This window comes from Onychostoma macrolepis, chromosome 17, assembly GCF_012432095.1.
Source record: "Onychostoma macrolepis isolate SWU-2019 chromosome 17, ASM1243209v1, whole genome shotgun sequence".
NCBI lineage: Eukaryota > Metazoa > Chordata > Actinopteri > Cypriniformes > Cyprinidae > Onychostoma > Onychostoma macrolepis.
This window is the reverse complement of record NC_081171.1, coordinates 31,084,274-31,097,311: the sequence shown is the minus strand read 5'-3', so window position 1 is coordinate 31,097,311 and position 13,038 is coordinate 31,084,274. Positions and strand designations below refer to the sequence as shown.

Sequence of the window (13,038 nt, the reverse complement as noted above, 5' to 3'; positions counted from 1 at the left end):
ATTATTATCCACCTTATTTTTCAACACGGAAGTAGGCCGTTTTCTGTGAGTGTGCGAGACTTCTGGTTCATTAGCCGCTGTAGGGAAATAACGAGAAGAATAACAGACAACGCGAAAACTGTTTGCACTCCAAACCAGTCGGTTTATAATTAAGATTATACATTAAAATAATATGGTAAAACACACCAGTTTGCAATATCAAGCAGCAAAACGAGCTGTTTTGTACAGCTAAAAATAGCTGGAAGCAGATGATACCGGAAGCCAGGCACATAAAATTTACAAATGGCCGCTTCCGCTCTAATGGGAAAAATAAGGTGAATAATTGACTAGTCAGAACATCAATCAGAAGAAAAGGAGAGCAAGCATTTTGCTCAAAATAATATTGTTAAACATCAAATTTAGGTTTAAAATGAACCATCACTGAAACTTGAAATATATAGCAACACAAATTATGTTTGTATATGAACTTTCTATATGGTACATACTATTCGATTTAGGTCATCCAGGTATCTTTCGCATACTGTTTTATGAATACTATGAATTTGGATATTCTGCTCTTTTTGTGTACTGTTTTTCACATACACTATAATATGGAAGTATTGCACTTTTAAAAAAAATTTTGTACACAATGTTTAGCATAGAATATATATACTTCAATTGTGCACACTTATTTTGAGCACACTGGGCTGAAAATGTGATTAATCAATTTAGAGAAAAATTACTACTTACATTTAGCTAACTACTTGTCAGATTAAACTGCATACATTTTCAAAATCGAGTTTTGTTCCTCAAACTAAACTCAAGGTCTTACATTCTTGAGGTTCAATAACAATTCCAGTCCAGCGTTAGTTAGGGATGATCTTAAGGAAGCCCTGTTATATCAGACAGATTTAGAGTCATGTTCACCAGACCCTGATCAGATGAGTTTCTTAGGTGTAGCTGAAATAGGACACGTTCTCGCTATCAAAAACAGCCTGGAACAGAAGGCAGGTGTCCAGAGACATGTTATTAAAGGTTGAACTATTTTTAGCGTGACACATTTAAATGCAATGCTCAACACCGCACTAACAGTGAGATGCTACACAATGACCAAAGATGTGCATTTGACGAATGTGTACACAGATCAACAATTAAACTCGTAGTTACAACTTTCAGCCTTGGAAAGTTACAGTATTTATAGAAATCCCTGATTAAGATAAAAAAAAAAAAAAAAGTGTGCTCCTTACCTTATCGGTCTCAATTTCACAGACAACCTCATCTTCAGAGACTGTGTCTCCAACAGCTAGAGACACAGAACAGGGTTAACAGGGTCCAATGGGGTGAGACGTCTGTACTGCACACCTGATGAACTCATCTTACCTTTCTCACTACAACTACTAATTAAAAACTGCTAATAAACAACTAGTGGGAAAAAGTCGGATTATTATCCACCTTATTTTTCAACACGGAAGTAGGCCGTTTTCTGTGAGTGTGCGAGACTTCTGGTTCATTAGCCGCTGTAGGAAATAACGAGAAGAATAACAGACAACGAAAACTGTTTGCACTCCAAACCAGTCGGTTTATAATTAAGATTATACATTAAAATAATATGGTAAAACACACCAGTTTGCAATATCAAGCAGCAAACGAGCTGTTTTGTACAGCTAAAAATAGCTGGAAGCAGATGATACGGAAGCCAGGCACATAAAATTTACAAATGGCGCTTCGCTCTAATGGGAAAAATAAGGTGAATAATTGACTAGTCAGAACATCAATCAGAAGAAAAGGAGAGCAAGCATTTTGCTCAAAATAATATTGTTAAACATCAAATTTAGGTTTAAAATGAACCATCACTGAAACTTGAAATATATAGCAACACAAATTATGTTTGTATATGAACTTTCTATATGGTACATACTATTCGATTTAGGTCATCCAGGTATCTTTCGCATACTGTTTTATGAATACTATGAATTTGGATATTCTGCTCTTTTTGTGTACTGTTTTTCACATACACTATAATATGGAAGTATTGCACTTTTAAAAAAAATTTTGTACACAATGTTTAGCATAGAATATATATACTTCAATTGTGCACACTTATTTTGAGCACACTGGGCTGAAAATGTGATTAATCAATTTAGAGAAAATTACTACTTACATTTAGCTAACTACTTGTCAGATTAAACTGCATACATTTTCAAAATCGAGTTTTGTTCCTCAAACTAAACTCAAGGTCTTACATTCTTGAGGTTCAATAACAATTCCAGTCCAGCGTTAGTTAGGGATGATCTTAAGGAAGCCCTGTTATATCAGACAGATTTAGAGTCATGTTCACCAGACCCTGATCAGATGAGTTTCTTAGGTGTAGCTGAAATAGGACACGTTCTCGCTATCAAAAACAGCCTGGAACAGAAGGCAGGTGTCCAGAGACATGTTATTAAAGGTTGAACTATTTTTAGCGTGACACATTTAAATGCAATGCTCAACACCGCACTAACAGTGAGATGCTACACAATGACCAAAGATGTGCATTTGACGAATGTGTACACAGATCAACAATTAAACTCGTAGTTACAACTTTCAGCCTTGGAAAGTTACAGTATTTATAGAAATCCCTGATTAAGATAAAAAAAAAAAAAAAGTGTGCTCCTTACCTTATCGGTCTCAATTTCACAGACAACCTCATCTTCAGAGACTGTGTCTCCAACAGCTAGAGACACAGAACAGGGTTAACAGGGTCCAATGGGGTGAGACGTCTGTACTGCACACCTGATGAACTCATCTTACCTTTCTCCCACCTGACGTCTCCCTCTGTGACAGACTCGGCAAACGCTGGTGTTTTTACTGTAATAACTTCATTCCCTGCAATCGGAGAAGACATTTAATGTGGCGTGCTGAAGTTACTGTGGGCCGCTGTATGCTGTGCGACTGCAGAAAGATGTTAACCAACAGAGAGCTTTCTCGAGTGTTTATACCACTGAATAGGGTTTCTGCAGGTTTTAGGAACGTAAATTTAAGACACTTTTAAAACCAAGTAAAGAAAATGTAAGGACCAAACTGAAGGGGACACAATAAGTCAATCAGTTCTATAAAGATAAATGTCTAAAGAGCAGAAAATGAGCTGCATTAGCAACACCTCAAATTTGGAAAAAAAACTATTTTGATCACACTGCAAAAAAAGTGAATTGTTCTTTTTCAGTATTTTTGTCTTTTTTCCAGGGCAAATGTCTAAAGATTCTTAAACCGAGATGCCTTTCCTGGAGAAGCAAAATTAAATGAGAAGTCTTGTTTTCTGAGAAATTGATCAAAATGAAGTGAAGAGTTTGATTAAAACTAGCGCTGTCAAACGATTCATTTGTTTACATAATATATGTGTGTGTACTGTGTATGTTTATTATGTATATATAAAGACACACTCATAAAGCATATGTTTTCATATGAAAAATCAACATGATTTCAATGGAAAAAAGTTTTCATAACCCATTGATAGATACTGTATATGTTCTTATTTTAATCAAACTCACTTAATTTAATCATAAATTGTTTTCTGAGAAATTGAGCAAGGCTTTAATCTTTATTTTGCATCTGAAGTAAATGTTTAGATGTTTAGATATTTGTACTGGAATTTGTGCTCCAAGATGACAACACAGACTTTTTAAGGCCTTATGCAAATGAACACTATTTAAGATCAGCAGAATCCCAGCTGAAGACATGATCAAATATAATAGCAAATACAATGGATTTAATTATTTTAGACAACAATGTTTTTCTCTCTGCAGTCCGCAGACTGGACACAAGCACTTCAGCGATAAGAGTAAGTATGTCTCTGCAGTAGCCTTTATTTGGCAGATTTTATTACAGGTAAAGTAAACCATTAATAGAGCTAATAATTAAATGTCAGAATGATTTAAAGTGGAAAGCTGAGCTCAAACTAATTCTTGTTTCTCCAGGTCTTGTTTTGTCCTCTAGTGTCATACATTCAGCATGATTCCTCACATTGTAATATTCACTGTCGTCCAAATCAGTGCTGTATATTAGACCGCTCATCTAGGTAACTGAAACGAGTGCTACTTTAATGTTTCTCGTATCACACCGTGGATGTGACTGCTGCCGTCTTGCATTTCCAGTTATTTACTTGCCACACAAGTATTGGTTTAAGTTAAAAAAATTTATCAGACCGTATTTTTTCTGAAGAAAAGCTGCTTTAAGTAAGACATGGAAGAAAAAGTATGCAAGTGATCAGCAATAAATCAGCATATTATTATGATTTCTGAAGGATCACGTGACACTGAAGACTGGAGAAATGATGCTGAAAATACAGCGCTGCATCACAGAAATCAATTACAGAAGTTATTTTAAATTGTAATATTTCACAATATTAGTGTTTTTATTGTATCTTTGATCAAATAAATGCAGCCTTGGTGAGCAGAAGAGACTTACTTTGAGAAAGAGAGCGAAAAAAACAAAAAACAAAACATACATACATATACATTATATATATATATTATTTAGTTTTTTATTTTTTCAAATGCTTGACCAAAGAAAATGAATAAATAATTATTATTTCAAACTTTTGGCCGTCAATGTACCTTAAATATGAGTTAGGCATTTTATTAGCTAACGTTTTCACAAAGAAATAACTGTTCCCAGCAAGAAGCTTTCAGCCATGAACATGAGTAAGAGATAATGCACAGATTAAAGCAAATGGTAAAAATAATAAACATCAGAAAGGTGGACGCACTGCTTGACCAATTTTCCAGAGAGCCTTGTAATAATGCTAAATATTTTTAAGTCAATTAGAGACCTCATTTTATGACCGATAAGATCTCTGCAAGAATTTTAAAGGCTGCATGCATTTTACCAAGTTTTAAATTTACACAGAAACTACTCTTTTTCCAATATTTGTTCAAGTACTTTCAATTTGTTGAAATTATGCTACACATATTACATAAGAGTTTATTATCTGAGCTGAACATGAAATAAGCAGCAGACTGAGATGGTCATTTCAGCCCTATGAAATGAACTTATGACAAAACAATAAGCAAAGCAGAAGACCTCAAAATCAAGACTTGTGTGTATCAGCGACGACTGACCCTGACCTTCAATAGACAAGTGACCTTAAAGAAGTGAAGGAACTGTGTTGACGCTGTATGCTATGAACAAAAAACTGTGAAGGGAATGGTACACAGTCTTATGATTAAAAAGCTTGGCAAAACTGCTGCTGTGCAACACTCTTTAGCATCTGACCAGACCGTGCAGAGCGTGAGCGGATACGTACTGTGAGCGGTTGAGGTGTTGAAGTATCTGATTTGATAGACGCTCGACCGGGTTTCACACCTCCTGAAAATCAACAGCACACATCATCATCACAACACAATCCAGTAGGGATGTAACGATATCAAAATCTCACGATACCATAATATCGCGATATGAAGTCCACGGTACAATATTTATTGCGATATTTAAAAAAGACAAATGAAGAATTGGAAAAAAATAAAAATTTTGTACATTTTAAAGATAAATTATTCTGTCTAATGCACTTTGAGAGTTCAAAATTAAGAGTAGCAACCCATGTTCCTTTAAGAAAACTTGATTCAGAAAAAAGTCAAAACTTGTAGCTGAACTTTAAAGGGGACTCAACCCTCTTTTTATTAGTGATATAGTGTCTCAGTCTAAATTACATTCACACTGGTGTTTTAGGAAGCCAAACAAATTATAATATAATAATAACAACAACAACAATGACAGTAATAGCCATATATTGCAAAACAACTGCACTGTAAAATAAATGAAAATGAATATTTTAATAGGTATATTTACACTACAGTAGGGAAATTACAATACTTCTTTCCTAATTTCTAGACTTGAAAGAGATATTTTGAATTTGGACTGCATTTAAAGTCAGTAATTCGTATACTGCACTTAAGCTTTTATTTTGAAGGAAAACTCCAGCTTCAGTGAAAACAGGCACAAAAACACATCTCACTACAAATCTAGTGAAACGCTGTAATCATCTGCCGTGAAAATAAAGCCTAAATGGTGGCTGTTGTGTTCCCAAACACACGCTAAACTCACATCAGATGCAATAAACAAGTTCACTGCATTCATTCATTCATCCATCCATCCGGAAAACACCGGATCACGAGCTGATCGCGTGAACGAAGTGTGCGCTTCGCTTTGAAACAGACTTGATGAAGGGATTAATCCATATTGTGCTTTCGGTTTTAGTTTGTTTGACAGATACTGTGCCAAAGCATAATGGCCCAAAACACAACTTTAAAGACCTTTTATGTTAAAATAAGAAGTTTAAATATATTTTAAAAACTACACTTTTTGCCCAGAAGACCTATCGTTTCATATCGTCATGTGACCCCGATAATATCAAGACAGCTTTGCTATCGCGATATCACAATCCTCTGGCAGACGTCAGTGATACTTACGGGCTGTTCTTGAAGGTGACACACTGACTCGCTGATATACCTGGAGGAAAAAGGAGACACAGGAACATCAAATCATGTTTGTTTGCACTGTCAGAGAAAGAAACATACAAGACTGTTCAAACGTATACCTTCACAAAAAAAAAAACCTTTGACATGCAACGCAGAGAAAACATCCTCCATTATCTCACAACTCACCTGAAGCAGCCCGTCTGGCGAGAACACTGTTACCCTACAAGAACAAGACCACACCAGTGCATCAATGAGCAGAAGCAATGAGAGCACTGAACAAGCAGCAAAACAAACAGCAGGAACAATAATCTCATCTGACACCTGTAATATCTGAACCTCAGATGTGCCACTGTATGATTACATCAAACGCACTGAAGACGCTCTGTGAAGTCTTACATACATACATGGTAATTTAACCCTGCATGTAGCTTATGCACGCCTGAGTATTTCATCTGGAGTAGAGAACTGAGTGTAGAGGTGGCTCGATACCACCTTTTCAGAACCGATCCCGATACCAAAAACTCTGCGTATCTGCCGAAACCGATATTGATCCGATACCTGGGCAGTTTTTTTTTTTAATCAGTTTAATTTTTATACCTCAATGTGCGTTTACCTGATCATGACTTTTTGTGTTACACACAATCTACTAAATATAGACAACTTTATTGTGAATAAAAACAACAAATGAATGCATTTATAATTATAATCTATGACAAAAATTATTTTGTCAAGTTTATAAAATCTAAAATTAGTGGGAAAACACATTATTTAGTGGGGAACAAATAGCCTTTTCTTTTAACAGTTTTAAATTTCAGTTGCTGTGCTCGTTAAGATCATAGTGCTCTCTAGTCCAGTGTTGGGATCTAACAGACACCAACACGATCTTGAAAACAGCACGAAGATAAAGTACTTTTATGCAAAACCATTTATCTTTATTTACAGATCAAGTATAATATTAGGAACACTTAATAATCTTGCAGGGAGTTTCATCATCTTGACTCGTCACCGAACGCGGCACACAGTTTGAACGCTGAATGGAGGATGACAGACCGCCGCGGCGGAGAGAAGAGTTTACGTGAACTTGACTTCAATATTCATCTGTACCTCACATTAAACTGTGGAACGGCTTCAGAACACTTGAAATATAGTGCATGAAAACTTTGTGGTGTTTTATAATGTGTTTGTGGCTTTTATGGGGCTTAACAATAACACAATAGTATATGCACATATCGGATTTAGATCAGTCTCGTCTGACCGATAACTGATCCGGCAGAAACTTCCAATATCGGAGCCGATACCGATACTGATACTGAATATCGGATCGGCACACCCCTAAATGAGTGAAATCCTTTGAGTTTTTGCCTAAATAAAAGTCTGGTTTAATTAGATCTCTGAAACCGCAATTATTGTTTTTTATGCCAAGGTCTGTCTGAATACTGGATTCTGATTGGCTGGCAGGTGTTGATTAATTTTGTTTAACTGCACAGGTAGTTCCAGGTCAGTTTAATCACGTTCTATATTAATGCGCTTCCTATAAACATTAGTAACCATAGTAACATACAGTTATAGTTGAATAGTAATACAGACGAAAATAACCATCATTTTTATCATTACGGTCAAATATTGCAGCGCAAATATTATTAACATCTTTAATATGTGAATGCTGGGAAATGACCATGGCATAAACGGGATAATCAACGGCTAGCTGTGCATTAAACGGTTCTTCGCCTCCACGTCGTGCATTCAAATCATTTAATGCACAGCTAGCCGTTGATTATCCCTTACATACTAAAATAGAATATTCAATGCGATAAATAATACTTTCATATTTTTTGTTTTCATATTAAATTCTATAGTAAATCTAATACGGTTATATAATTAACTAGGCATTAGCACAACAAGCAAGAGTGCTATTGTACTGAATATCAGCATGGGTTACATGTTCATTTATACTGTGCAGGACTTTATTTGACAAAGCAATACAATGATTTGTTTTAAGTGTGCTCTGAAGCTCTATTTTGAAGGACTATTTAATAACAACACTTTTGACAATAAAAATTAATTACACAAATTTAAAACAAAAAACATGGATCTCTGGTAAAAAAAAAAAAAAAAAGGTTAACAATAATGCTGTAATGGGTTTCACAGAAGAGTTATAATGCCAACACAGCACTGCTCTTCAGATGTGATTTTGTTTCTCAAACACACACACACACACACGGATAAAAATGTGTTCAGCAGCCTGACATCCCTGAAGCTGCATTTTAATTCATGGAAATCCTACTGGACCTGAATTGCTTACTGGATTTGTGTGCAATTTGCATCACATGGTTTGAAAATGAAATATTAAATTCTAAAGGAAGAATAGACATTTTCTTACATAAAGCTTATTAGGTTATTTGAAAATATAATAAAATCGAAAATTAAAATAACATCGTAATAAAAATATTATTTTATTTAAAAATTTAATTCCATCATTATTTTATATATTTAAATATATTATTAGCTTTTTTTTTTTTTATAAACAAATTTATGGATTTTAGGCAAGGACATTATGAATATGATGAAGAGGAAGGACCTTAACATGTTATATTTTTAACATACACCAGCTGTCATGCTGCCACTAACTACTAATAAATCACACTCTGTAGCAGTGCAAACAAATATTATGGAGAATCTTTAGCCCACAAACACAAGCACTGCTACAACGCTGCACCTAACAGGCCAGTGCTGAAGGCATGCACAGGCTGCAGTGACAGTCAGGCACAAATGTGGGTCATGTGATCCATCTATGTCAAAGTTTGACAGGGTTTACATGGTCAATGGGACGTAAGGAAGACCAATGGGGCGGCTGGGAGGACTTCGACAACTAAATGAAGCAGATAAATGTATTACCCTTCAATATTCTTAAAGTTTTGGTAAATTATAGATCATGCAAGCTGTGGTTCAGTCTTAGTTCTCATCTACATTGTCTTTCCCAATACCACAATTGTATTGTAAAGTGCTATATTCTGACGATTTATTACAGATATAAAAAAGTACATAGTTACTGCAAATAAGTAGTATGAAATGTTGAAATTAAACACTTAAATGAGAAAAAATGTATGACATATTATGAAAGTGACCTACAGTATATTGGCCACATATTGGGAAACGGTGCTAATTTCAGCTTTAGTCAGTAATCTGAAATTATGACCAAATTATTAAGGGTGTTTAAATGAATCGTTGCATTGCGATGCGGACGTGGACAACTCTGCATTGACGCAGTAACAGACCATAATCAATTATAGCCTACTGATGTCATTCGCATACGAGCTTGTTAAAACCATAACTGTGATTGCGTGTAAACTTTCGAAAGTACTACTTTTTGTTTATCACTTGTAATTGTCCTTTCCCCCCCGTTTATTACTTTATATTTTGAAGCTACATTTATTTTGTTACGTTATTAGCTATTGTTTTGATTTATTATTAATCTGTAATTATTTAAAAAAAATAGTCTGCTTCTATAAATTAATAAAAATGCACAAAATAAATTTGATATAATCGTGATACATCGCGATATCGAATCGTTGACATGATAATCGTAATCGAATCGTGAAACCAGCGACGACTCGCACCCCTACAAATTATGGCAGATTAATTGCCCTGGCAGATATTAAAATACTGACGATAATGTAACTTTAAAGGATGATGGCAAAGGAACAGAAAACAGTGAAGGTGATGCACAGAATCAGCAGAGACGGACACACGAACAGTAAAGGAGAATATGACAGCTCACACAAAACAAACACACCAGCATAAAGCACGACAGAAACATGAATATTAGCAGTGCTTTAGGCCTGTTATTCTTCTATGGGAGTGACAGCTCGATCACGTGATCACTTTGACAGAAAACCTCACTCATGTTCAGTTTGGATTTAAAGCTCGATGAACACATCATACAGCACGCGAGAAGCTGGTGTAGATGTCATTAATATGATGTAAACACACACTTTCTCTCTCGCGCTCTCGCGCTGCTCTGCTGCGAGTGTCCTGCTGCCCTTGGGCCCGCGGCCTACCGCTCCGCGCCATACCGCTGACGGTTAACGGTCTTTCGGACACTCCGCGGCACACAGACGGGTCACACACACACGTTACCTGCCGCAGGGCGCTGATGGAGCGCCCGAGGCTCCAGGTGAGACTGCGGGAACGGGATAACATGTCGTCTGGGTGGACCGCACACACTGCAGCTCTCACAGCACAGCACCGGAAACAGCGCCGCCGCCAACCGGAAACCGCGCGGAGCATACCACGATGAATCAGAGAGGGGTGAGTGGAATGTACCATTGATTTGCCACTTGCTTTACTCTTTTTGTCCCCCTTCTTCTTGTTTTGTATTGCAATCTTTAGAGCAACGAACATACAAGGGCAATAACATAAATTACATCAAAATAAATATAATAATAAACAAAGACAATTAAAAAAATTATAAACTAGGAAAAGCAATCAGAAAACCATATGTCCAAGTAGCTACAAATAGGCTAGTTACAAATTGGGTATATGTCGAACGTCACCTAACCAAACCCGGAAAACAGGTCTCATCACTTCCGCTTGTCGGAGAACGTATTAATAGCAGTATTAAAAAAATGGCGATATCAATGGACTTTTAAGGTAATCAGTTAAATCAGATAGCTTTTTTTTTTTTATTGTTTACGTTTTATTCGACTTTTCAGAATCAGAATTAGCTTTATTCGCCAGGTGTGCGCAAACACACGAGGCATTGTTGTGCTCCTGGTACATACATATACATACACATCTGACATGAGAACATTTAAATAGTAAGACTTAACAATAGATAATAATAATAATGTGTATGAATCTGGAACAGTAGATTTATGCACAGATTTGTGCATTATTTACTCTATATACAGCTGTATAAATAAACAGATATGTATATGTATTTACATAAAACTTGAGAAAGAGGCAATAATTAAAGATGGAGAATGAATTACAGAACACAGGTACTGATCCATGCGTTAGCTATTTAAGCTGGAGATGGCATGAGTGCACAGAGACCTGTAGCGTCTGGCTGAAGGGAGGAGTGCAAACAGGTCGTGTCCGGGGTGAGAGGGGTCTGTGATGATGTTACCTGCCCGTTTCTTCACTCTGGAGTTTATATATAAATGTTATTGAAAATAATAAAATTTTTAAACTTTTATATATCAATCCACATATGTGATGGACATTGGTTATGATTATCTTTAGTGTCTACTTTGAAGGCATCTTGAGTAAAAAAGCTTCATATTTAACGGGCACTTGCAAAACGCGTGAACCGGAAGCAACGAGACCTGGTTAGCAGAATACGGAAGTCTGTTGCGCATAACCCGTATTATTCAAATAATAGAGTTAAGGCTTTAAAATAATTTACAGGTTTTTTTCACTGCCCATTTACATTTGTGGATGAAGAATTTTCCATATATATTTAGTAAATTCACTATATACCAAATTTTGAAGTCAACATTATACAAAAAAAAAAAAAAATACTAATTTACTTTTACGCATTTAGCAGATGCTTTTATCCAACGCGATCAAAAAAAAAAAAAAAAGCTATTCGTCCAGGACCCAACAGTATTCGTAATATACAAAATTAGATTTGACTGACGACTGGATTATTTCTGCAAGTTCTTTCTTTATCGTACTGCATTAGATGCAATGTTGCTTATAAAAAAATACTATGGAGTCACTGTAGACCAGCAACTGTTTGGTTTTCCACATTCTTCAAAATAGCATTTATTTTCAGCAGAAGAAACTCGTTCAGGTTTAAAACAACTTTTGAGTGAGTAAATGAAGGTGTAAAAATAAAACACTAGCTTATTTTAATTGTGAGGTGAATCATTCCTTTAATGTTAATAAAACACCAAACACAAAGAGAAAAATCACTCACTACTCTTGACTGAAAAACTTTAATACAGTTGCTTTAATAGGAATCAATCTATACAGTGTTTATTTTTATATTTGTTCATTCAATTTCTTGAATGCTCCTGCTAAATACACCTATTGTAGACTACCTGAAAATAAAACACTGTTTATTTTATTTGTATATTATGTGTATTTGTAATGTGTGTCTTTGCTCTCATTTTTTAATAACAAAGATAAAATAATGACAACAATTTTTATCTTCACCCACTTTGGCCTAAATATCCACCACACTTTTTCATATTTTGTTAACTTGAAAGGCTTTGTCTTTATAGTAGGGACATTAGTTTGTACTGCTCAAACAGCTTGCAAAATATAAAATCCAACATGGCAAAGAATTGTGATAAAATTGTGAATCGTGATATTTTTGCCATATCGCCCACCCCGAGCCGAGGGGGACCAAACCCATACCCCCCCCAGCCCATACACTTTTGCCCCTGCCCCTCCGGAGGTCTGTGCACGCCACTGGCCTATACTGTTTCTAATTTCTCATTTCTTTTTAGTAATAATGCAATTTCCTATACAGAACAAAATGTCAATAATAAAACACTGTAATGCATTGTCATTTCCGACTTTCATTGTAACATATGTGTAACACATTTTAATAAATACTGTCCTGCTGGTTCTGTATTGTATGTGTATATATATACAT

General features: G+C 35.5%; 1 protein-coding gene across 2 annotated transcripts in view; it reads right to left on the bottom strand.

Moving 5' to 3' along the window:
* Positions 1 to 10,761, bottom strand: part of dlst (dihydrolipoamide S-succinyltransferase) — a 31,160-nt gene extending 20,399 nt beyond the window's left edge. Inside the window, exons 1-6 of one of the 2 annotated variants that reach the window (XM_058748771.1) lie at positions 10,569 to 10,761; positions 6,618 to 6,651; positions 6,423 to 6,462; positions 5,261 to 5,322; positions 2,770 to 2,844; positions 2,637 to 2,692 (exon numbers count right to left, since the gene is read on the bottom strand). In XM_058748771.1, the coding sequence (XP_058604754.1) occupies positions 2,637 to 2,692; positions 2,770 to 2,844; positions 5,261 to 5,322; positions 6,423 to 6,462; positions 6,618 to 6,651; positions 10,569 to 10,757 (456 nt within the window). In that variant the 5' untranslated portion in view covers positions 10,758 to 10,761. Of the gene's footprint in view, positions 1 to 1,226; positions 1,283 to 2,636; positions 2,693 to 2,769; positions 2,845 to 5,260; positions 5,323 to 6,422; positions 6,463 to 6,617; positions 6,652 to 10,568 lie in introns of both variants that reach the window. The other variant, XM_058748772.1, reaches the window with a different exon arrangement.
* Positions 10,762 to 13,038: the final 2,277 nt, after the last annotated feature.